The 27164-nt window shown below is 41.9% G+C and overlaps 1 protein-coding gene across 2 annotated transcripts in view; it reads right to left on the bottom strand.

The window, feature by feature from the left end:
- The window catches only part of XYLT1 (xylosyltransferase 1), a 178461-nt gene that overhangs the window by 111104 nt on the left and 40193 nt on the right, over positions 1-27164 (bottom strand). The window contains exon 2 of one of the 2 annotated variants that reach the window (XM_053992017.1): positions 23412-23450. The exons of the other annotated variant lie outside the window; for it this stretch is intronic. Within the exon in view, the coding sequence (XP_053847992.1) occupies positions 23412-23450 (39 nt within the window). The remainder of the gene's footprint in view (positions 1-23411; positions 23451-27164) is intronic. 2 annotated transcript variants of the gene reach the window in all.

Below are 27164 nucleotides of genomic sequence, written 5' to 3'. Positions count from 1 at the left end.
CTCAGCGCCACGTTGATGCCAAGACAGTTTTTTGCCTTTTCTTTTATATACCTTTTAGGTATTCTCAATGCTCTTAGCAAGCACACTTATAATTCTTTAAGTCTGATAACTTAACACAGTCTTGGTATTCTGTTAAACTAAAAGACCAAACATCCTAAAGGCCTCGCAGTTGGGGGCTGGAAAACCCTATGCCATCATAGGAAACCAAGGCCCCCTCTAGAATACATCCTGTAAACTAAGATTAAACCCATCTAAAGAAGAATATTTTGAAATAGAAAAATATCAGGCTATTCATTCAAGCCTCTCATTGAGATGTCTTTGTTAGATATGCTAATTTGTGAGGTCTATAAAATTGTATGCGTAATCTACCGTGTGTGTGCATTTCAACATATTCCACCTTGGCAAAGTGTTGCACCATAAAGATCCTTATTAAATACAGAAAGAAAAGCCCTTTACCCTTAAACATGTCTAACTCTTAATTTTAGGATCAAGGAAAAGGCATCAACGTAAAGAGACAGAAAATTGACCACACATGAACATAAAGAAGTGACAGAAGGTAGAAATGTAGGAGAAAAGAAAACAGGGAGATGGTGCTTGTCTCAGGGCCTCAAGAAGACAATTTCAGATGAGGCAGAAGTCTCTACAGCTGCCATCCAATAAAGGGTAAGTGTCACACTGTACTGCAGTTCTGTACCTCGCTGCCAGCCCTGCCTGGCCCCAAAGAGCAGTGCAGATCAGACAGCTGCACTGCCACAGCACACACAGAGCAGTTATGTGGACAGCAAAAGGGACACAACCCACCCAGTGCTGGGCTCAGCAGCTGTGGAGAGGTGTCTGCAGCTACCATGGCACACGTACAGGTTACTGCAACCAGCAGCCACCAACACAGCCCACGCTCCCTGCACAGCTGAGCCAAACGGGGAGCTGCTGCCCACGGCCACTGTCCAGGGCTCCTCCCTTCAGTCAGTCCTGCTCAGCTCCAGCCACCTGCACCCAGGTGTGCCCAGTGCCTTTGCCATTGATCTGCCCCACAAACCAGGGAGCACAGCAGCCCCTGCCTCACCCACACGCCTCCCAGGGAAACTGCTGGCACATTTTGGCAGCTGCACCTTTCCTGAGCACCAACAGAAAACATGGGGTGCCACATTTCCCACAGGTAAAGCACAAGGATCTCACTGTATTTTCCCTACATGGTTAGGATGGGTAAAATAGAAAATAGTATCAAAGTTAGGTATTTTCCAGGAATTATCTATATGCCTCATTAACATCTTCACCTGATAACCTCCTAGTAGCTATTACAAAAAGCACATGGACAGGAACATAGTAACTTCTCAGTTCCTATATCCCACCATAACCCTTGTCCAGTTGTCTCTCTTTGTTCAGATTTCCTTCTGGAAATGACAGAAATGTGAATCATTTAAGATGTGTAATCTGCTATGCAAGAAGAATGACACAAATTGGGAGGTAACTGAGACAAGCCATAAAATTCTATTTACACATGGCTCTGAATTTCTGTTGCCATTTGAAGGAGCACAAGGGATCATTTAGAGCTAACAAATGACAATATTTTGTTTTGCATCTCCTGGGTTTTTAACAAATCAGCTGTTGCAAGAATGCTTTTTAGCTCCACACAGGGACTTCCATATGAAGAAGTTTCCTAATATAGAAGAAGAATTAACCAAACAAGGACCCAAAGTAGGTCCTAATACATACTGAATTTGAACAACTAGCCTATGAGATATGAACCCCCAAACACTCTCTACCTTATTTACATAAATATATACACAAAGGATGATGGTCAGGGCTATGAAATTACCTACAAATCCATGCAGGAGATATATGTAGCACATCACTGCAAATTATCCCTTAAGTAGGAGGGGTGTGGGAAAACCTGGAGGAGAAAAGATTGCTCATGCTATTTCTCCTGGTTAATATCTTTGACTAAATGAAATTACATGCTATTGTTACTCTTAACAGTATTGCTCTTAACAGAGCAATAGCCAAAAAGGCACCTTTTTGTGGTGCCAGGAGGAGCCCAACACAGCCCAGGGGCTCAGCACCAGCATATTTCCACAGGCTCTGCCTTTTCTAGATCCTCAGCAAACCTACAGCTTATACACAAGCTATAAAGACTCTTACAAGATTTCCCTGCAACTAATTTAAAGGCTTTTTCAAGCAATAAGATAAATGAGAAACAGACTTAATGTATATTTTTTTAATCCCACTATGATTAGCAGGAAGATATCAATAAAATTATAATTAAAAATATTTTATTCCAGCCTTACTTTATGTGAAATAAAGACCACCAGGAAAATGAAGATCACTTTTTTACTCTAAAGCTCTGTGATTTTCTGTATTTGCCTTTCACCCTTACAAGAAGGCCAGAAAAGACACTATGAAGTGATACATCCAATGGATAATACGCCAAGTAATGACAGGTTTATAACTCTAGTTAAAGATTTAACTTTCATACTGAGGCCATGCAGGCTATAAAATATGAACTCATTGCTGTAACCTCCAGTTAACCAGTCTGCCAATTTTACCTCACCCTTTCTTTCTCATTTGTTTCAAAATACTTTGTAGTTGAGATTTTGATCAGACAAAGACCTGAAACTGTGACCCAAGGCAGAGCAAAACTGTAACCACCATGATGTGATAGCAAAGGAGGCAAGAGGGCATCTGGATTTTGAGATTTTAAGATCTAGGATGTCATTAAGTGTCTGAAGTACAAACACAGAGCAGATCAATGCAAACATGTTCAAAGAAACATCTTTTGGTGTTAGTGGCAAACCAAAGACCAAAAAGGTTTCCTTTGGTACAGTCAACTTTTTTGACTCAGCTGAAAAAAACTACGTTCACTGCTAATTTTTAAATTTATTTTTACTACAGAAGAGGAGTTCTTTCGCAGATGTACCTTGGAGATTCTGTTCAGGGCCGTGTTTTTCCTGCCAGCACAACGTGACAGTCAGGCAGCTGCTGAAAGAGCGCCCTGTGCGCAGCTGCAGCCGTGCGCCATCGTTACCCTGCCCACGTACCCTGGGCAGCCCTGCTGCCTGGGACAGGCTCTGCACAAAAAGGGCCTGTGCAGGAGCACAGAGCTGCTTTCAGTGCCCAGCAGGGCTCAGGCTCGGCCACCTCGGCACTGATGGAGCCTTGCTGGGAGGGAACGAGCCCCAAACTCAGCCCAACTCCAAGAGTCACCAGTTCTGTCACTGTCCCCCGGAGCTGCAGGAAAACAATCTCACCATGAGCCCTTTCAGGGGAATTCTCAGTGTAATTCTCTTAAAAGTAGCTTGTTTCCATAGAAGCCTTCAACATCCCTTGATTGCTGCTGCAATAATTCAGGAATCCAAATAACAGTTCAGTAGTTATGTTTGGAAAATAAAATAACCTACAGAAAATTACCACATGCAAACAAACAAATAGAAGTCAAAAACCCCCACCCAAATGAGGCCTTCTCTATCAGGGCAGATCTTCAGTCAGTAAATCAAAGAATTTCTACTGCTCAGTAAAGGATTGAGTTAAAACCAGAAAAATGCTTGGATGGAGTAAATTGATTTCCTTTTCTTCCATCTTTTATAAGCAGCAATGGTAAGAGAAAGAGAAGAAAGTCAAAATTTTCCTGGTCCTGCCAGGTGGGCTGACAGGCTGCTGCTCCACACCTCACTGGCAATGGCCCCAGCTGGGAGCCTCGGGGCTCTCACTCACTTCAGGTTTGTGCCTGCCCTCGAAGGGGGTGGCTTTTCTCAGTCATACACACCAAACCTTTTGGGGTACCTTGTGAGAAAAACCACTACAGATCACTTTGACAGCTTGAATCCCACAGATTTAAGGCCAAATGATATTTATTAAGGAAGACTCCTGTGCATTTCATAGCTGTAGGAGCTCTCTGTACTGGAAAGGGTGGGGTGAGTCCTGGCTGAGAAAGGACCTGGCTCTGGGGCTGATGAAATCATCTCTTCCACACCCTCAGCTCATGGCAGCCCACAACTAAACAAGGAAAGTGATGACTGTTTAAGTGAAAAACAGAGTATTACCTTTTTAACCAGCTCCACAGGATGTCCCACAGCAAGACATGCATTTGTGAGATTCAAAATAAATCTACTCCAATTCTAATGCAGTATTATCTCTAAAGAGAAGTTCTGCTGGTTGACACAGTTGGTACAGTCTGAACTTAACAGTCTAAAGGAAGCAGCTCTCTGGAGTCCCTAAGGATTAGTGGAGACAAATTTTAATGAGCACTCAGTGGCACAATTGCACAGCATCCCAAGAAGCAAAGAACAGAAAGTTTTGTGTTCTTTGTTGCTAACTAAAAATATTAAAAAATAACAGTTTAAAAAAATTTGTCAGCCAATTACTGCACTTGGCTTATTTCTAGATGCAAGATTAGGCAATGAGAAATTCCAGCAGCAGCTGCCAAGGCTGCTGGAGCTGCTGCAAGGATGGTACATCTTCCCCTTTGCCCAAACATGGGTTGGCCATGGCTGACAGCTGCAGGAGAACCTCTACAACAGCATTTATGCAATCAGTGCTTGCATGGTAGTTACTTATTTAAATTCAGGTTCAGAAGCACAAGACAGGATTATACAAGTGCAATGACATTGCAGGTGATTTTTCAGCTCTAAAGCAGGTTTTACAATCCTGCTGTTTAAATGCACTGCTGGTGAGACAGAGATTAGAATTAATTATTCACATGTGTGTATTTAAAACCCTACAGGTATTATCAGTGCACCGCTCCAAGGTAATTTCCAAGGTGTCTCAGGGGGGCAGATAATGCTGGAGAGCACTTACTGTCAGAAGGGACATGTGGCAGGATTTGCCTCCTGCTTCCCCAAAGCTGGGCAATTCCTCAAACCCGCTTGAGCACAGGCCATTGTTGCCAGCAGCAAAGCTGCCAGCAGCAGAGCTGCCAGCTGGCCTCTTCCCTTCAGTTTCTTTTGGGCAACTTGGCTTTGGTTTCCAGAAGTACTCTGCAGAATGTGAATGTACAGAATCAATGTACATTTCTAACAATGAGAGCATTTATGCTACCGTAGAATGTATCTGTGTCTGATAGGTTAAGTATTTGTAAGGCTAATGATCCCTTAACTGCACAATGGTACTCTGGTGCTCTCTGTTCATTCCCATCAGACATTTCAGGGCTCGGTTTATGAAAGAAATTCTCTTAAGTGTACCAAACGGAAAGCCATGACAGAAAAATCCTTCCTCTTTACTAGTAATAACAGCAGCTTCCACCGTGAGAAAAGTGTTTTGCCTTACCTCTGAGGTGAAAGGATTAATGTAAAACTCTGATGCTGCTGTGCTCTCTGTACCTACCTTCAAATTCTCTGCCCATTTCCAGCTCATCCTAGTGGTATCAGTAATTGAGCTCACTAACTCTCCCAACTGTTTTTTTGTTGTTTTCAAGACATTTCCTGAAATATGAAGTTAAGAAAATGTTGCAACCATTTTTACTTCTAGAGAAATCAGAGACTGACAATGGAGGAAGGCAACTTAATAATTAACACAGCTCCACAAGGCTTTTGTGCAGAGAATTTCATATATTCAGCATGTAGTCTGCTAAGTCTGTGTTTTCTCTTATGGGAATTCAGAACAGTAGGGATGTACTGTCAGAAGTGGTAAAATAAAAAAGTTGGTTCCATTTACTGTGATTACAGAGCTGGTGGGAAGACATCCTGACCCCACAAGGCCTGTCTCAGTCGCTGGTTCCAACACACTGCCAGAAATCACACACAAGAAACCCGAGGGGTGCAACAGGTCGCACATTTACTGCAATCTCAAAATTTCCTGTCCTGAAATCCTCTGCTTTTATGTGTGGAAGCACTAACAGTAGCCCAGCTTATTTATGCTGATTTAAAGAAATCTTTATGGGATTACACCTCAGCATCAATATAAATGGTCAGCTAATTAATGCCTAGATCAGCTTCCTCCTGTGACTGATGGAAAGCAGTAACTGCTTCTTGCAGAGAACCCAGGCTAAATTCTCCAGCCTTTTCCATCTTATATTGATTCAATTCTTCTGATTTCAATACTTTAACTAGCCTAGACTGTTTAGTATCTCTTACAGTGTAAGGAGGTGCTGCCTACATTGTATAAGACTTAGCTGTGTTCAGGCTCACAGGTTTAAGCTCTACATGAAATGAAACAACAGCAGAATTCTGCTGGCAGATTGTGTTGGTAGTGAAATTCAACTGGACAGATGGGCTGTCTGGGGCAGAAATGGTCCTCTGCACAACAGCAATGTTCACACATGTTGGAGTTTATCATATTCATACTTAAAACCAGCCAGTATCATGAAAGACAATCACACACTTTTCCTAAACAGGCTGAGGTTTTGCGCCACCCTGAAAAAAAATACAAGAATCCATAAAAAATATGGAGAGATTGTGTCACCACCCTGTAGTATTTAACTTTCATCAGGCCTTCCCAGGTACAAACCTACTTCAGTGGATCAATTTTAATGCTGTTACTACAAAGCACAAGTGAAATTATCACTAAATTGAATCTATCAAGTACTGCTCCTAATAGAACAAACATGGTTATGTGTTTTTGAGGTCACTGGGATCACATATGGTTATTTCTTCTTTCTACTTTTAATCAGGTCTATAAACTGGAAAATTATAGATAAACTGTTGAGAAAAAAATGGCATCTTTCTTCTGTCCTTCCACATGTATATTACAGTCAGAAAGAATAAGAGAGTTGTAAAAAGCCAAGCCTGTTTAATCAGTGCTTGGCTGTGGGCAGTTTCACATTTCAGTAATATCCAGCTTCACAACATTGAGCACTTGCACAGTGGCTTCCCCAAAAAGACTCAGATGAGTGGAAATATGGGTTTAGGTGCAACAAAACCTTATTTCTCTACACTCGTAATGAGGATAACATTACCTTACTTCATGGGACTTAAGCAAGAGCAAACCCTTCAAGCCCTAGAGCATTGCTGGGTGTATGCCTAGAGGAAGCCTCTCCCAGCTCTGTGCCACACCTGCACTCTGACAGCAAAAACCTGAGCACATGCTGCCAGTTCTGCTGGTGACACTGGAGCACAGAGGGTCTGAAATGTCAGCAGAAGACATAAAAGGTTGTATCAACTACTTTATAAAAACATAGCACCAGCCAAAATATTCACATTTCTACAGTCTGTGACTACAACCATTACTACAGTAATTACATTCCTCTAGAAGTGCTCACTTTACACTCACAAATGGTCACTTTAGACTGCATGACCTAACTTAAATCTGCATTTTCCAAGAGCATTACTCCTATTTTTCCCACGTGCATTGATACTTGAAGCCAAATTTACAAAGGTATTTAGGGACTTTGCAGTAATAATTGGTATTTTAGCAGATAGCTCAACACCATCAAAGCAGGCATGGGAGCTGTACTTCTATGTCATTAAGTACTTTTCCTGTATTTTTACATGTCTATGTATCACAATCCATTCTGAAACAGATCTAACACATATGCTTGTGCAGAAATATTCTTTGCAAAGTAAAATTCCCCAACACAAATGCACCACTGCAGAGGAGCTTTGAACCTCAGAATAAAAAATCACTGCTAAACTTAAGATTAAAAACATGTCTCTTTGGGGAATATTCTGCAATTGTCCATATCTAACAATGCAACTGTTTTGCACGGGGGTAAAAATCACCCTCTCCTTAAAACTGGATGGGCACTAAACCTAGGGGCAGCAAAGATTATTGTCAGAGCTTGTACAAGAGCTTCACACAGGATAGAGCCTCTGCAAGATCCCCAAAGGCTTCTCTGCAAAAGATTGTTTTCTGGTGTTTTCCCCAAAACTGGGCAGTAAAGCCATCCCAGAAGAATTGGTTATAAACCAACTTTACAAAGCAATCTGCACTTCATGGTAACTGCTCTTTATCATTTTCCAATCAACACTAGTTGGCTTCTAATTGATTTTATATTATGTCCCTTACCAGAAGTAAGAATATTGTGTTTACTAGGGCAGCACAAAGAGGGCAGGCCTATTCTTACTGCTGTATTTAATGCTGCTGCTAATCATGGAGATTAGACTGAAACAATTACAACAGCTAATTAAAGAACAATGCGGTTTTTGGCATCTTTTCTCAGACAGCACTACTGGGAATTCCTAACTCAGGCAAAGCAGGGATAATTAAAAATCGAGCTCCGGTTTCCCCTGCACTGGCAGCTGGATCATGCTGATTAAACTGCAAATAAAACACATGAAACCAACACTTTGTAGTGTATCCAATTTCACTTAAAAGGGTCTTTAAACTGAATCATAAACAGAGAAACAGTGCACAACAAATTATTTAGCTGAAGCTAAATAAGTCTTCACTGCAGTTGCTTCACAGCTCACTGTCTCTGGCACAGAACATGGGACACTCATTAGTGCAGGGCCTGGTGAGCCACTTGAATCATCCATGGCCCTTCCAAAGAGAGCACTGCTCAAAACATCACACCAGAAGCCACTGAGCTCAATCAAACACCACCATAAAAATTTGGAACACCCCTGTGGAAAACGCAGAATTGCACCCAGTGACACTCAGGTCTTCCTGAAGAGTAAGACAGGGCCAGAGTGAGACTCTTCCAGTGAGACTCTGGAGGGTGGATGAGGTGCTGAAGAGCAGCTGGTTTATGACAGCTACAAGTTCAAGAGAAACTTGCAGAAATATAAGTAGAATTAAGCCTTGTCCAACATTATCTGGTGCTTCTGCTGTAAGACACCACGGACAGAAGAGCAGTCAGAGCATCCCTTTGTCCTGCTCAGATCTCAGCATTACCTGGGCTCAACATGCAGTGACCCAGAGACAGCTTAACTTTGTTACAATGACAATAAAAATAATAACCTTTACTCTTGGCTAGCATTTGCCTGTATACTTTTGAGTCACACAAGAGCAGTAAGAACACAAACAAACCCTAAGAATAAGACATGAAAGGTAATGCAAAAATTCCAAATTACTTGCCTTAAGCTTGTTTGGGTGTTTAAAAATCTTCCTGAAGGTTGTTACTGTGCTCTCTGGACAAGTACTTAGTGCTTTGTTAAATAACAAGGGGATCTTGTTAACAATTTTTAGCTAATGCCAAGAAATTCTGTATTCATGCAGCTCTGTGGAGAAACATCAGCACTAACTCATTTTCAGTGATCCCACTAACTGGGCATACCTCATATGAATTTGATACTGGTAGAGCTCAGCTACACCGAGTCTGTAAATCAGCAAGAGAACCACATTCCTTCAAAAGCACAACTATTTTCAGCTTTATATATTTAACAGCAACAGATAATATCAAAAAGCAGGGAGGCTGCACTTGGCACCTGCAACACTTGCACTAAAGCAAAGTGCTTAAGGGACAGAGTGCTGATGCCAGCAGATGCAAAGGAAGGCATAAAACTAAGGGGAAGTTTTCTAAGACAAGGCCCTTTCAAGTTTTTGGTAAGCATTTGAGAGTTTGGGCTACAGGACAAAAAATCTGATACAAAAAAAGAATTAGAGACCAAAAGGGGAAATATATTGTTTTCTACCTACCTACATATGGTGCACAGATTACACAGCAGTCCTGCTTTAGCCACATGTCATGGGAACAGTTTGGAAGGCTGGCTCAGAGTTAATTAAGAATAAAATTATGCTAAAGGTCCTTGTGGAAAAAGCCCAGTTAGCACAGTAGTACTTCAGAGGAAACGCTCAGCTGCTCAAGAAACAACCAGCCTGGGCACAGAGGTGTTACAGACATTGGGCTGGCTTTAGTCAGGAAAATACCAGTGGGGAGCAACTCCTCTGAGCCCTCCCTTGCCCTCTGCCCCAGGGAACTGGCCTGGCCAGTGCAGCTGGACACTGTCTGCCAGTGCAGCTCGCTGCTACCCCGGGTCAGCTCTCTGTGCAGAGCAGACAGGTACACATGTGAACAGTCACAGCCCTGCCTCAGCTTAGTATGAATTTGGTGACATTTCAAAGCTCACAGAGGATTTTCAGAACCTAAATTCTGGAGACCTCAGAGATTCCACTGAGGCTTCACATCTATTTCACCCAGAGTCATCCTGAACTGCCACCTTTTATTCTCTTCATTACCTCAGACAGAGTAATTTTTGCATTTCCATCCATTTCATTAACCTTATTTACTTAAGACAAACTTTAAAAATAATTTTAGCAGCGTGGACTGCCTAGAAATCAACGGCGGCAGCAAGCAGTAAAGACAACATCACCTTGCAAAGGGTTCTCCTTGCAAAGGGCTGCAAGGAGAAGTGGCTGTTGAACACCAGTAACAGGAGAGAAGAACCAAAAAGCCAAATAAAGAAACTTAGTGGCCTGGCTGGCAACTTGCAGTGTGGTCTTGAAGGTTTCTCCTCCACCTGATCAAAGGACTGTGCTGATTCCTTTTTGTCCACTTTCTTCCTTAGATGCACATATGCTTTTTTACAGGGACACAAGATACTCTTTATTTTAAGCTATTTGTTATTTCTTATTACTTTTGTTAGTCTCTGGTTACACATAACAAAAGTTTATACTGGAGAAGCAGCTTTCATATTTTTCTCTGAAATTACAAGTTTGTTCTCAATCCCTGAGATGATATCTCATGCTTAAATGAAATTTTGGCAAAGAAAAGCAAAGCACTTTACAGCTATCCTTCTCCATCTAGTACCATTATGTCTTTATATACCTGTGTAAAAGCAAGCTATGCAAATTTTCCTAAAAATAATGATGCTAGTGTAATTGTTCTTTCTAGGCTATGTTCCAAAACCAATTTTAAACTTGAAAAAAACATGAAAGTGGGATAGCTGGGAAAAAATACTTAGTTTTTTACTTAATAATAAATGCTTGAAAGGATCACAGCATTTTATAAGGTCATATGTAACACTAGTTATGACACCACAGTAATGCATTATTCAGTGCCAGCAAAGAATATAAATCCTTGTAATGTACATGGGTGAAATGTGGTTTAATTCTTATTATCCTTTGGCTTTGACTCAAAGTTCCTGCTGAGCGTTATAATGTTTAGATGATGCAAATTCCCTGAGATGCTTTAATTAAAGCTGCAATGTAAGACTTTGCCTCTGGCTGTTGGTCACAGTACCTGGCACTTCCATTTCCAGAGGTACCACTCACCAGGCTCCACTGCCCAGCCTGAGCTCGGGCCCCCGTGAAATGGGCATTTCTGGTACTGCTCAGGCTGGGGCAGACTGGTGCTTTGGGCAGACATTCTGTCTTTGCTACTGCATGGCTGAGATTTATCAGGAAAATATGACAACTAGGAGACTGAGAAAATAAAATTCCTGCTCTAACCTCTCCTTTTTTAACAAGGAATTTCTCTGGGGGACTACATGGATGTTTAAGACCAGGAGTTTGCAGCACACATGCTACTTCTCAACAGCATGCATTGCCACTGTGCTCCAAACATTGGTAAAGAAAAGACTTGTGGAATTTGAATTACCTGGTGACTGCCATAATTCTCTCCTGCTCAGCAGCAGGACAAACCCCTGAACCTCCAGGACCTCTCTGGTATGTGCATGCATATAGCACTGGGCTTAAGGATTATCTTCTGCTCGCCTTTTATGAAATTATCAAAAGACATGGTTTTGTTTTGAAGTGAAAAACCACCTCAGATCTCTAAACCCTACAATTGCCAAGAAAAGCTTTTCCTACTCAGCTTTATGGGACTCTCATTCACAGGCAAGGACAGCTGGATGCCTTCAAGTAGTCTGGCAAACACCCTTCAGCATTTTTAGGAATTTCACTCAGTCTTTGCACAGCATTTGCACTCCTGTGATTGTGACCAGCCTAATGGATCCTTCTCTCCTATTGAATGCTGAAGCAGGCATTTTAAAGGCAGTTGTTCACATTTGTTGACTCAAAGTGCACACATCCTGGAAATTCACCGCCTTTCAGCATCGCTGCCAATAAATAATTAAAAAGCCTATTAAGACAGCAAAAGCCAATTCACTGAAATTATAAGCATCTATTTTTGCATCAGGGCCCAGGACTTGGGGAAACACTTAAACAGCACCTTCAATCCAAAGCAAGTGAGCATTCACATAGATGCAACTGCCTGACTTGCAAGTCTTGTGTTTTACTGAGTAAGAGCTATTACTCAGCTCTGTAAATTACTTTCTCTTGTGGAAACATACAGTTATTCAAGATTTCAAAATATCTAGCAAAACCAACAGTTTCATAAGTAGAAAGACACATCTGATTTCAGCCTAAGTCCTATAATTTTGAATATGGATAGAAAAAACAAATAGTACTGACAGAATTTAGCCCCCACTGTATTTTTCAGACATCAAAATACTTAAGTTATTCAGATACACCCAATACCACAAAGGCAGACAATAATGGAAATAAGGACATCAAGAAAGTGTTCTACTTCAGGCAGCATATTTACAAATATTACTGGAACAAAATTAACTGCCACAGAGGGAACGCAGACATTAGGCACAAGGAATCTCAGTTTGAAAAACATTCAGAAAATGGGACACATCAAACTAAAAGTTAAATTCTAATTAAGAACATGAAACCTAGGAGGAAAAGCATATGCTGTCAGAGCCACAGCAGTTACATCAGTGAGGTGACAAGGGAGGAAAATCTGAAGAGGAACAGGGATACTTAAGAGAAACATTCTGAGAAAGAAAAAAACCTTCTTTTGGGAACAGAGCATCTCTGCCAGACAGCACATGTGTCTGACAGCACACCTTGGCAGAGAGGCAAGCCCTGCTGACCCTTTATAGTTTGAATTTCCCAGGATGACCTTCCCCAGCTTTCCAATTCTGCATTTTCATGACCAGCTGAGATGATGGGAGCGAGGGGCAGGAGAGGGTTTGATGATCCCAATGAAAATTAGAATTACCAGCTGGGACACCACTGGTCTTTGACTGACTGCAATGCCGACTCTCCCACTCAACAGATGGACAAATGCCATTTTCTGAATTATGCCAATATTTGGATTGGTGTTGGATGGAGCACACAGGCTCAGACTGCTGTTTCAGGAGCATTTGCAAGGAAATCACACTTTTGAAAATATACAACCTATTCCTGGAGTTGAACGGATTAGCTCAAGATGTAGGACTGTCTACTGTGGAAAGTCATTTAAGCTAAAACAGAGCAAGAATTCACCTTGGACCAACAATTTTTGATTAACTTCCTTTGCTGGCAAGCTTAGTATAAACTAGGCACTATGCCAAAGCCTCCCAATCCACTCTGGAGCAGATGCAATTTGAAATGATGCTCTCATCTTTTAACAGCATGGACTTCAGGGTGAATTTTCAGGTAATGGTCAGAAGAGGCTCACACCTATGGATCAGTCATGATACTTTGTGTAACAATAAATCAAAACAGGTCTTTACTAACTTCCTTTACTGCACAGTAAAGGAACAGCTCCCAAACTGGCGTGTGCATCATGGTGTATGGCCTGCAAGGAAAAACTGTTACCTCTAAGCTGGAACCACAATTTACCAAAATAATCAATGTTTAGTACAAGCTGGAACAGTGGGAAATTCAAATTAAATATATTTTTAAATATAGTACATACCCAGACACAATCCCTAAATGTCTTTAACATGAATGAGATCTGCACAGCCCCGGATTCACAGGCACCACGCCAGCTCCACCAACTCTGCAGAAGCTGCTTGGTGTTTTGCTGTGACTTCTGTGGCATCCTCCAGGCAATGGACACGACCTGACTTTCCAGTCTCTGGCACCACAAGAAACAGATACATGCCAGAAACCTGTTTGTCATGGAGATGGAAGCCAGTCACTTCATCAAATCTGCAGGCTACTCACACACATTGCCTGTACACAGCCCCTCATGGTCACTACAGCTGAGTATGAACCCCGACAAGAGCTTCATTTGAGTTTTAGCTTCTCTAAAGCTTTTGGGCTTTCCAAGTCCATCAGTTTGCCTCAGACCAGCTGGAGCCATGCTGGGACTTGCAGCCTTCCTGTGGGAAAGCCAGAGGAGCTCTGCCCAGCAAACATGCACCCACTGAAACCACAGAGACCTCGCCAGCTGCAACTGGGGCAGCTCCTCCTGCACAGCACAACCTGCATCTGTCAGGGACCTTTTAAATAAAAATGCTGAACTAACTAATTTCCTTATGAATGGCCAAGTTTTACGTGTGCTAAATCTCCCACACAAACACCGATTCACTGACAGGAGCAGTGCTGACACATCATCAGCACTTTCTGTGCCAGGCTACCCAACTGCCACAGGACCACGAGAGCCAGAAAGGGACTCCTGCACTGGGTGACACAAGAAATCTGGAGCAGGGACATGTGCATGTTTAAACTTAGGCTCCACGTCAGAATTTAAAGACAAGATAAAAAAACATCAACAGTTTTCTGTGTGTCAGTTTTGAAAGGCTGGGCTATAAAGAACACAAAGCTATTCAACAAGAGAATAAAAAATGAATGTGAAGAATAGGTCCGTTTGATGCCTAAAATAAAAACTTAATAACCCCCATTTACACAACATTTCTTGTTTTCATAGGCAAAGGAACAGCCAGCACACCTTTAGAAAAGGTTCACAAAAGGCTGACTTGGTGCCTTATTTGTAATTTAAACTGTCTTTTGCTTTTTTGCCCTTAAAAAACCAACAAACCACCTATTAGCCAAGGCTAACTTTTTGACCTCCATAAGACACTATGTTCAGCTAGCAAGTACGGTGATAACAGTGCCAACACAAGTTCAAAGCTGAGCTGCCAGAAAAGGTGCTCTGTAAGCCGTGATCAAACATCGCTTGTTTCCTGCTTACTAAGAAACCAAATGTCGAAGACCACAACCAAATTAGCATCTAGATAATTTGTAAATAATTAACTTAGTGTCATTTTACAGACACTAAGTGCTTGCTCTTCTAATACCATGATTTAATTATCAGCATTTATTAAAAATATTTTGTTTGCTGTATGTAAACGCAATCATTAGAAGACAGTCAAAAGCAATTAGAAATGTAGGTAACACTTACTACATAGGATAAAGCACAATTAAATGCTAAAAGACACAGGAACAAAGAAATAATAATAATTCTTTTTTTCCTTTCTTTCTTTCTGGTTCCTGTGGAGTCATTGAATAACACATATAATAAATTGTATTGTGCAATAAGCAGCAAGACGAAAACTATTTCAGGTTTACAATTGTTTTACAGCTGACTCTCTAAGTAGAGCAAGGAGCTCATCAAACCTGCTTGTAGCAAAACCTTTCTTGGAAGCTCCACTTCAAGCTTGGCCTTACAAATTATCAACCCATTACCAATGGCAGCCCCTGGCACTTGCTACCTAACAGCAGCCGGCACCACAGGCTCCCCAGCCACGATTTCCATCCTAAAACTGCTGATTTTTTTCCTCCAGTTTAGCAGCACATATGACGTAGAGAAACAGTCCTGCAACAAGGGGCAGGGAACTGAGCTGTCCTGCCAGGGACAGAGTGGCTTGCACTCTCCAAAGTCTCAGTGCCCACGTGTGGGGCACAGGGCAGCGTGGCCAGGCCACCCTGGGCTGCAGTCACAGAGGGGTTGTGCCACCCCAGCCTAAGGACAGGGCTTCTCTGGGGCTCCCACCTCTCAGGCAAGAGCTCCCCACCAGAGAAAACTCCACCCCTTTCACAGACAGAAGGAATCCTGGCAGGGTGGTATGTTTGGTTTTGTTTTGCTTCGAGGATATAAGCAATGCTTTGTGGTGATGGGCTGTGAATGCCAAACACCGGAGAGGCACACTCTGGCTCTGCCCCAGGGCTGTGCTGCTGCGAGAGGCACGACTCTCACAACCTCGCTATTTTTGCTGCATGACAGATTTTGCTAATCCTGTTCTGAGGCTGACAGCTCTACACACACACACAATGCACTGAGCTCAGGCAGTAATGCAGGCTCTGGCTGGAGCTTTAAAAGGCAAGCCTCAAATTCAGATGCTCTGTCAATTACTGGACACACTTCCAAGAGCTCATACAGCCTTATCTAATGCATGGCTTGCTGGAAATCCAACTGATAGAGGAGTGCAAGGCTGCCTGTGTGACTGGATGGGATGGGTCACAGCCAGGGCTGTCCCTGTAATCACAACTGGGATGCCACAAAAAGGTGCTGAAGGGGAGGGGAGTAGCTGGTGCCTGTGGGACGTGCCATTTCCACTGCAAAAGTCGCCTGTTTGGCCTGGGCCAGCACAAGATTTCCAGTCAGGGAAAGGAACCACACATTTCCCACCAGTACTAACAAGGGGCCACACCAGCAAGTCACAATTTTGGTTTCTTTTTCCTGAAAAGGAAATACAGGGATTATTTCAAATAACCCAAAATTATTAGCTTCCTTCCTTAATTTCCCATGGCAAGATGTTTTTGGACAAATTTTATCACTTCCACAAATGTCCAGCTAGCAGCTTTGGGAGTGACAACTGGCAGATTGCCCACTGCCTCAGCATCATCATCAACTGTGGCAATAAACTGTGCCTTGTTGTAAGGCAAGACAATCAAACATTTGTGTCTTTTAAATCTTGCTTTGGCTTCAGCACTACAGCCCACCAGTTGCAGTCATTTTCCCAATCAGAAGCCAGAACACAGGAGCAGGTAACACAGAGCTCTGTATCTCTGTGGGATTTACCAACTACGGATAGACTTTTACTGGGCCTACAGCCCAGTTAATTCCCCACCAAGGGATACTGGGGAGCTCTGCAGTGAGCCAGACTCCAGGGATGTACAGCTGCATCAACAGGGCTGTAAAACAAGGCAGCCAGAGGAGGAGGAAGGTGAATGTGAAAAATGCCTGTGTGATCTGTGCAGCAGCCCAGGCAGGTGAGCAAAAGAATCTTCCACAGGAATCTTCCCTGTGCACTGGGAACAAGAGCTCTGGGAGTGGGTTCTCCTTGTGCTGGGGGCTGCAGGACTCAAGGGAGGGGCAATTACAGAAACAGACACAAGTCTCAGTGTATTACATGGAAGTGGGCGCAGCCACTTCAAAGCTGCCCTGGCTACAAAATTATTGTAACTAGATCTGGAAAGTGCTGCATGTAAAACACAGCTGTGCACGTCTATATTTATCCAATTATTATCTGATTGTTTGTAAGAAATTCTTGGTGCATTTTTATTTTCTGTGCTGTGCTTCTCCATGCCAATAATGGAATTAACACTTTAAATCACTTTGCTATGAAGAAGCTATTTATGCCACTGAGGTCTATTCCCAGCATAACCTGAGAAAAATTGCAGGAGGGTGTGTGGGGGAAAAAAGCAGCATCACAAAAGCCTTTTCAGTTGTGTTCAGCTGTAGCTATTACAGAAAATGAAATAAAACACAAACAGACCCCACGTTTCAGTGTCATTTCAAACCAACCCCAAAGCAAAATGCACCCCAGATAGATTTCAAGAAATGCTGTGCAGAAAACACCCACAGAGGGTAACGTGAACCAGGTCACCTGCACACAGCTTTTTGTCCTGCCTGCTGCACAGCCTTCACCCTGGCAAGTCAACTCACATTTTCCTCACTGCTCACTGGGTGCTTGTGATTAAGCACACTCTCCAGTGTAAGCCTAGGAGGGGAGGAATGGGACCCACCCAGCACACGACTGGAAAATAACAGGTGAGTTCCTCCTGTTTCGATGTTCTGGCAGCAAGTGACACACAGGAAAAAGTAAGCAGCGCTAAAATCTTTTACAGCCCTCACTTCAACATCACAACTATCACAAATACATATTGTATTTGCAATCAGTGAGATATGAAGTATTTCTTTATTCCTAGATATATTTATCAGAACAACTTCTACATTTAGTTCACTTAAAGAAATGAAACAGATACCCAAGCATTCAATTAGTCTCCAAATATTTTTGGTAGTACAACTATTTGTTATGAGCAAAGATGTGCCTTAGAGCTTTATTTAAGCAATTAGCCAGACCTCATGCTATCAAATATTAGTATTTTATGTTTTATCTCCACAATCATTACTCTGAAAAAAATCAAGATTTTTCCTGTTCTGTGATGTCACTTGAAATACAGCACAGAATAGCTTTACAGTACAGCAGAAACAGAATCAGAATGACACATTTGGCTCTGAGAGCAATTGATTATAATTAACTTAATATAGATACTTTATAATTTGTATATCTTCCCTTTTGCTAATTTGCCCTATACAATAAAAACAGACAAGCACAGAACTCAATTTTCTTTCCTTCACCAAACTTAGCTATTGCTGCTAAGCATTTTGAATGCAGTTCAAATTAAAAGGGTACTGCTGGGAAATAGAATATTTTCCCTAATTTTTTAAAATCATAGCTTGGAAGCATAAGGCTTTGGTAAGTGCACTGTTAAAAATATTCATAATTAAAGACAACTGCATAAGAACATCCCATGTTCCTGAAGCTTCACCATGCTTGAATGAGCTTAGGGACAATTAAAACTTGCCCATTTATAGAAAAGACAAGTATGTTTTATCAAATAAGCATATAGAAGGGACAGAAAAGCCACTGGACAGCTCAGGAATACTTTTGGGAACAAAAAGAAATCCAACCCAGAGCTGACATGCAGAGAATACAAGCTGTAGTTCAGGCTTAATTAAATGAGAGCAAGGATGCTTAGCAAGCTGTGGCTGCAGCGTTCAGGTAAGAGTAGAAAATACCCTCCTGTCCATCACAGAGGTTCCCTTCTGCATGTGCTGGCTCTGGGAAGTTTGCCCAGGCTGCAGCTCTCACAGAGGAGATTTCATTCTCAGTCCTGTCCATGGGACAGCTTTTACAAGCACCAAGCAGACTGAAAACATGCTGAAAATATCAAACACCCTGCAAAGAACAAGAGAAAGGAATTACATTATTACAAGCACCCAGGTCACTGTGAGCTGAAAAGTGCTTTTTTTTCTTACATAAATTAGAAAGCTTTATGTAAGCTTTAAAAAAAAAACAAAAAAAAACAAAAAAAAAAACAAACTTGATTTTTAAAAGAGGTTTCATATAAAATTCAAGCTTTCCAACATTGGAAGAAGGTTTCCAACACACAATGTGTTGCCTTTTCATGCAAGACTATTGCAAAGAACTCCAGTGGCTTTCAATGGCAGACTTCTCAGTTTGTTCATAGTGTCCAAGCTCAAAGCCATTAAGTGCTTCCTTTCTGTGTCCATGGCTGAATCCCATACAAGGACTGTAGGTAAGAAAAGTTACACAGTGTGTGTAGGAGAAGTTAAAACCTCCCAAAATACTGCAAGAGATTGTACCTCAGTATCTTCAATGCAAATAATACCCAGTTAATGCTGCAGGCAATTTTCTACCCATATCCAAAGGGACCCATTCAGCAGATAGATTTGAAGATGCATTCCCCTTATAATACCTAAACTCCTTCCTGTGTGGTTTAACAATGGGGACATTTCTAGCCACTGTGTTTCTGAGCTTATCTTTGCTAAAATCAGAGTACCTGATTATTAGAGAACAGCAGCTCAGCAATTTGATTGCAGTGGGGACTGCTTTATGAAGATTTCAGAAGGAAGTTCATGAATTCTACTTATTTTCATGCTCCTCAGCAGGAAGGAAAACACACTGTTTCCTCTTCATTTTGACAGCTGAGTGCAAAATCGTCAATTACTGTGTGCACAGTCACCACAAGAAATTGCAGAATTTTCCCCAGTGGCCATGTCCCCTTAGACAGGTCAGCTCTTTACTTGCCTTGGCACATCATGGACTGGCATGGATCCCTCCTCACTCCCCAAACTAATGCTTCGGAAGAAAAATATTTATCTGCATTCTGAAAAGCAATTACCCTGGAAGTTTCCTTTTATCTTCACAACAGGATTTTACTAAAGACTCCATGCTTGTGGTGTTACCAATCACAATTATCTTGTCACAAAAACTACAAGGCATTCTTTTTCTACAGGCTCCAAGCTTCCTGGATTCATGTGTTTTTTTCACTAATATTTACTAAAACCGAAAATATCCCCAGGTTTCTAACACATGAGGCAACAATAAAACTCAAAGAAATTCCAAGAGACACAAAACCAACCACTTCCCACCCAGCCACGAGGCTTAGCCCAGCACCCCTCAGAGAGCAGCTCTCAGAGCAGGCACTGAGCACTGCCAGGCTGAGGCCAACACAGGGCAAGGTTCACCTCACACAGGTGAGGGCAGAGGTAAAAGCTGCCACAGCTGCACTGATTGCTCAGTCCCTCTGTTGCACAGAGCCCCTTTCCCTCTGCCAGGTACAATATTCCATGCTCCTGTACCAGCCAGCCTTGGAGGGCTCCACAGCATCCCATCACACAGCTTGTAACAGGCACAAAGCCCCAGCTTTGGAAGGACAGCAACAACTACCTCTGTGACCCAAAGACAATAACAAACTCCATTGCTCCAAGGGAATGGAAAACCCGGCCAAAATTTATCTCTGGGCTAAATGCTGCTAAAGGTGTCCCATTTGGCTCCTGCTATTTCTGTGAAATGGAGGATGGGAAGTGCAAAATGGAAACAGCCACAATCTCATTAATGGAGATAACTTCTGAAATCATGAGAAAAGGAGTCACAAACAGTCACAGCTGCTTCAGATGTAATGTATAAACATCTAAGCTGCTGAAAACAGCTTTCATTCTCTTTTTGTTTGCTTCACCCCAGAGTTTGCTCAGTTTCTCTTTGTGTGATAGTGCAGGCAAACACGCCTGAGCCCTCCAAAAGAATCCTGATGTGACCTTATCAAACACCTCAGGGGTATCTGGATTTGGCATTAGCCTATGGTGAGATTTAGAGATAGGAAATGGGAGGCTTGTTTAAAATGTTTGTTGTTTTTTTTTTCTCCCAATTAAGACCAAGTTTCTAGGTTTTACCCTAGATGAAAATCATCTGCAACACACTGCAAATAAATTTGCCACTCCCTTGAACTTAAGTGATTAAGTAGTTGTTAATCTGTTGCACCAAATTTATAAATTACATGATTCATGCTTTTTACACACCATTTAACGTGAGAAAAGCTAAAGAATATTTTTTTGTGAGCTATATAATCACACTTGGGGGAAAGAAAATCAAATGAGGAATAACAGAAACTTATCTGACTGTATCAAGTTGTGACACACTGTCCCAGCACAGGTAGGTATGAAGGAATCACACTTATCCCCACTATAGTATTTGATTAGCACAAGTAGTGTGATTTGGCAGGTCCAATTTGAACAAACTGCTTTGATAAGCCTCTAAAAGAGAGAACATGAAGGAATTGTGCATCTTTTCCTTGAAAAAGTATCAGGGAGAACACTTGCTTAGCTCTCAAGTCAATACTTTCCTCTCTTCATTTGCACACAAACCAAAGTATATCTTTATATGGGAGTTCAAAGAGATCTGCTGAAGCTGAACACGCTGGAAGAGTACCCACTCTCTCTTCAGAAGGCCACTTGCAGCCATACCTGTAAAATTTTCAACAGCTGATTGAAAGACCAGGCAAAGGAGGGGAAATTATACGAAAAATTAATGAGAAAGCCTCCAGAGCACAGCATGGGTTTGAAATGTCAACATTCAAAATACCAACCAAACCAAGGCGAGACAGGAAACCAGAAGGCAGTGGAGAAAAATTCTAAAATGAGCTGATTCATGCCAAGATTGTGCAGGAAACCACCCAGCAGAGAAGCTGCTCACCAGTCTACTCAAATGAACAAAGTGCAATGCTCTGCTCTCATCTGCCCCCAAAGAAAGAGGAGATTAAAGCATATAGGAAACTTCTGCAAATTTGGAGATTCTTTACTAACCATAGGAGCTAACATCTCATTCAAGTCTGTAAAACGTTAAAGCTGCTGATGTTATTCTTCTGCTTTCTCACAGCAGAGAAAACAGAGACACTTGCAGCTAAGACTGCTAATTTCTTAGTCAGGATGTAAACCATCAGCTTCCATTGTTAATCTGAATCTGTTTACTTCAGGTAAAAAGAAATACATCCCTAGAAACCAAAGCTGCTGACCCTCAGCTGAGAAGGTCCTCCAGATGTACTTCTGCCTCTCACAGAGACACAGTCTGTTCCCTCCCCACTCCAGGACACCTTCTGCTCTCAGCTCCTGCATGTGAGCAGCCCCCAGTCTACAACACTTTGGGACACAAGTGCATTGCCTATAAGAAGTTTTGACTCTACTCATCTATTTCAACATCAGAAGAAATCAGCTTTCTACAGAAAATGGATTCAGAAGCAGACGTGGCTTTCAGTAATGCTGACAGAAATTCCAATACATAAGAGGACACACCTAATTTCTACCTTTATTATTCATTAAATAATGCATCTGTGCCTTCCCTGACCACAACAATATTAAGGTCCCTTGAAAATATGGAAACTTTGGGACTGGCAGTCTTGCTGGGAGTCTTAGCAAGGAGGTAATGGGCCAGAAGAGGAAATGCCATGCAGGTCAGAGAGGATGCAGGCTGGCAGGGCAGGGTAAGGAGGAGGTCTGTTGGGGCTGAGGGCACTCCCTCAGCCATAATTCACAGCAGCTGGAGCACTCCACCAGCTGGAGCTGATGATCTTGTCACTTCCTTCTTCTCCACATGAAAAGTTCTCTTGCTCATATTCACATATGCATTCTCCCCTAGCACCTTCCCTAACACAAACTCATGTTCTTACACTATTTCAAGTCAGTAATAATGTAAAAACTTACATTATTACTTCAACAGCATGCACAGATCAGTACTTTATTACGTACACTGTATTTTGATACCACTTTCTAATGCCACTGTGTTTAACAAACTCTGTGTGATCCTTCCTTGCCAGTTTTTACTCACAAGGACTTGGCTCTGAAATTAGGTCCATAAAACAGATGTAGTAGGCTTGTTGAAACAAATAACAAAACAGTCAAAAGCTTTCTCCAGAGAAAGGCCAGCAGAAGACAAAGGTAGAAATATTTATGCAGTCACTCAGGGGCATTGGAAATGTGTTCTGAATAAACACTTATCTTCAGTATGCAAGTTCCATAGCCTTTGCTGTCTCCCAAAGATCAGCAAGAATGGAAATCAATGATGCTGCCTTGTTAGAAAACAGAAATCAAAGCATCAGTGACTTTGTAAAATCCCTTCTGTCACTTTGACCTTCTGGTGCCAGGCAGCTCCACAGATTCATTACCTTTCATTGTAATGTCTAAAGAAAAAATCAGCAGCACAAGTGTTTGAGAGTAACACCAGCAGCAGGAATTGGAAAAAGGCTGGGAAGCAGAATACATGAAAAGAAATGAGAACACCATGAAAGGATGCTCACTCTGCCTTGAGGACTGTGTCCTCTCTTCCAACACATACAAGTCAATTCTGCTGCTGTCCAGCCTCACACCAGGTCCTTCCTCACCATCTGCACCTGCTGCTTCCTGTCAGGAAGCTGCTTCTCTCCTTGCCCAGCCAGTCATGTCAGGAGCTACTGCTACAGCTGCACCCTGTCCAGGGACACCACCAGTGGTAAACACCATAAATATGGAGGGCAACACCAGCCCAGCCCTCTCTTTCAGAGAATCTCTTGCCAGAAAGAAGTGGGATGGGGGTAGTACTAACCTGAGTCTCCAAGCTGGTGTAGGGACTAGGAGGTTCAATCTACAAAGAGAGCAGACAGAAAGAGCCATTACTCTGGAATAGTGGAAAAGGAGGTGTTCTGAGCTGTTACTGGTCTAAAGTGGCGATATCGGGAACAAACACACCTGCTTGAACAAGGATGGCAGGATTATCTTTTTAAGATTTACCACTTTTCCATACATCTAGAAATCACACAGAACTTACAGAATCTCTACAATATTTGGAAGAGCAAAAAAACTTGCAGTAACAGGAGTATACCAGAGGGCCATGTGCAGGCTTTGATTTGATGCTGTTTTACAATTCTTAGATTACAGCTGACTGGTTTTAGATCAGACTAATATTTGATTGGTGCTTCTGTAATTTCAAGGCATTAAGACCTTTTCAGAAAGTTGATCAAGACTTGATGGTGAAAGGGTTGGCCATCCTTGCCAAAATTTTTCTTCTCAACAGCTGCAGTTAGCTGTAGTTATTTTGTTTTCCATTACATTTCTTAAAGCTTCTCTTTTGCATTATAATGCAAGTGCACTGTACATTTTCTGCAGTCTGGCATCTCCCTTGGTGTCAAAATCTGAACTCTTAGCTTAGCTTGGCCAGAGGATTCAAACCTCATTAAAGAACTTCTAAACACAAAAGCACAAAATCGTCTATTTAGCCTGTTAATTAAAAGATTAGCAAGAGATGACATCCCTGTAGGAAACTCTATCATTACTGTTCTGGGATTAGCACTCAAGCAAAATCTTTAAAAGCACATATTTTAAAACATAAGGAACATTTAAAACCTCAGTCCTGCCAGTCCAGGTGTTACTCTGCAAGGTCTTACTCTCCACATCTTGTTTAATTGGAAAGCCTAACAGAGTGGAACCAGGTCAATGGTGCTCTCTCTTAAATCCATCACATCTGTCTCAATTAGACACTTTTAGTTCAGAAAATTCTTGTCTATCTGATTATTGGGCTCCTGAGACTAATTTTGAATTTTGAGCCATTGTGAGTCTCACTTTGGCTAAATCACAGAACAGAATGAAAAGGAAAAAAAAAAGTCAGCTTCCTCCAAGAAACTATATATCGCTTTTACTTTTAATTATGTCTATAAAGCAGCTTTTGTTTTAACCATCACCATAAATATACTAATGAAGAAACAAGCTTCAACCAGGAAAAAAAGGTTAAGGAGGAAATGTGCCTTGAAAGCCTTGACACACCTTCCCTCCACTCAGCAAGCCATGGGTCAGGCAGCACAGTGTGCACAGGTGAAAACGCCCATGATTACCCCTGTCACACTGCTAACTTACAACAGCTGATGAAAGGTTACATTTAACACCAGAGCACCATTATGACACAGCTGTAGTAGATATTATCTGACTAACTGGCCAAATGACACCAAGACTGCAAGGAAACTGAGAAACCACAATTGAAATCCAAATATCATGTCATCAGCTAAGCTAGAGAAGGAAAGAAATTATCTGAAGGTGAGAGATGAGGTGAGAGGACTCTTGTCCTTGTACTGCCTTACTCTAAAACAAATGAAGGCAACACTCACTGCTCGTCTTATACAGACTTAGCTGGGATAAACTCATCCATTTTGCAGCTGGACTCTTAAGCAATGCTAGTTTGGTCACAACACTGTCCTCCATTGTCCCACTCACATTTATATCGTAGCAAGAGGATCACAACATTAGCAGGTGTGTGGGACAGACAGAATACAAAGTGTGTTTAATACAAAAAGCAAAATACTACTGTAACAAAGAACAGCTCAGCTGCACAGGCTCCCCTTTGGGAGATCATCTGGATTTTCTCAGTTGGTGCCAATTTGACTACAGACAAAAGCCTTTTCAACATGTACTGTTCACTTCCAAATGACAATATTTCCGTAAGAGGAAGTAGCTACTGTATGTATAAAACATCCTGGAAAGATCAGGGGATTCCTGTAAGAGATAAGGCTTCAGACTACTTAAAAGCTAGACAAACTCAGTCCAATATTTCCTGAATAGAATGGATTTCTTACATTAATTACTAATTTCCAAAACTTCCTGGACCAATGAAAGCTGTAAATATAAACCAGGTTTTGAATGGCATTATTTCACCATGCATCAGCATGGGCCTGTGATCTACAGTTTTTCCTGTTTATTTCCCCCCTCATTTTGGCTGTGGTGAATTGTATTCACTTGTGCAGTCACCATTGTGCAGCACTGCAAGGGGGATTGTTTTGTACCATCATTAGAACCCACAACACTCAAATGTCACATTCTCTTACAAATTATCTGAGGAAAAAGAACAAAGCTTGGCTTTTATGTGCAAAAGTATGAACAATCCAAGCTAACTCATTGCCCAGCTCACACTTTTTTGCACAATTGCTAGAGATGGTGATAGGGAAAAACCCAAACCTTTCTCCCAGCTGCAGATCAATGTACAACACTGCTGCCTCTCAACCTGCACTCCACTGACTGAAACAAAGAGATGTGGCTGGATTGTCTCTGGATGCCACCTCTGCCCTGCAAAGAGGTGTTTTCTTTCACCCCATTCCCAGCTGCCCACTCTACTTTCCTGCTTCCCTCCTGCAGTTACAGATACACTCAGGACAGCTCTTGGAGCCAACCTGAGGGTCCCCAAAACACAACTGCAGAGAATACATCCCAATTCTCCTCTTTAAGCAAGGCAATAAGGAAACTGAGGAGGGCAAAGAAGATGGAAGGACATAAATACAGTCAAATTTGATTTTCAACAGCAAAAAATAGTTTTAAAATTCAAGCTCAAAGTCAGAAAGACTTTCACTCTTATTGCAGGAAGAGACATGCTCTTAAAATCATCTGCCTATCACGAGTGCCAAATAAATGTCATATTTTGGCAAATCCCAGAGTTCTCCTCCAGCTCCTATGCATGGCCTGATGCACAGTGATGGATGACTGTGTGCCCAGGAATAGCCCACATGTGAGAGATGAGGGTACACACTTCTTTTTTTAAAGGTACAACTTCTGTGCTTTGTCCAACCTGCCTGCCCTCATTGATTATCAGTTGCTAACAAAAAGTAAGAGAGCAAATTATCACACAAACACTCAGGAAAAACAGCAGAATAACTGGCACCATTCCAAGCAAAGTTTTGGTTGGTCTGTTATGTTCCACTTTAATTCTAGCAGGTTTCAGCAGCCTGACACAGAACCACAAGATCTGTGATAACTAAACCCCAGGGACAACAGCAATCATCCCATCTGAAATTTCAGACTGCCATTTTTCAAGTGCTATGAATCATTAATCTCCAGTGCTTGTGATCAAATGAAATCTGTAGTGGGGTTGGAGTGTAAACACTATGACAGTGCTGTATAAACAGCCTGACACACTGATCACCTTTAAAGACTGATCAGGGTAAGACTGTTTACTATTGAAAGGTGACACTGAGAACAGCAGCTCAGCTCTGGGGTTTGGCCACTGTGTCTTTCCTAATGGGTTAATGTCTCACTCCCATGGGGGAAATACACTTTGCAATTTTCCCAAAACAAAACTAAAAGATAGGAAGGGTTGGAGGAACTGAGGTACAGACTAATAAACAAAGTATTCCAAAGCCACATGGGAAATATGAGAAAAACCTGCAAAGTCTAGGACCTTGACCATAAGACATGCCTCTCCCCCATGCCACAAAAGATGTTCTTCCAGCAGTTTGAAGAGACACCAGGTTTGACTATGGTAACTCCAACTTTGCTTCAATCTAATCACACGTGACCTCAGCCTGACTGCAGGAAAGCCCAG

The sequence above is a fragment of the Vidua macroura genome, chromosome 16 (genome assembly GCF_024509145.1).
Source record: "Vidua macroura isolate BioBank_ID:100142 chromosome 16, ASM2450914v1, whole genome shotgun sequence".
Classification (NCBI taxonomy): domain Eukaryota; kingdom Metazoa; phylum Chordata; class Aves; order Passeriformes; family Viduidae; genus Vidua; species Vidua macroura.
Note: the sequence above shows the minus strand (reverse complement) of the source record. Positions and strands in the feature narration are given on the sequence as shown.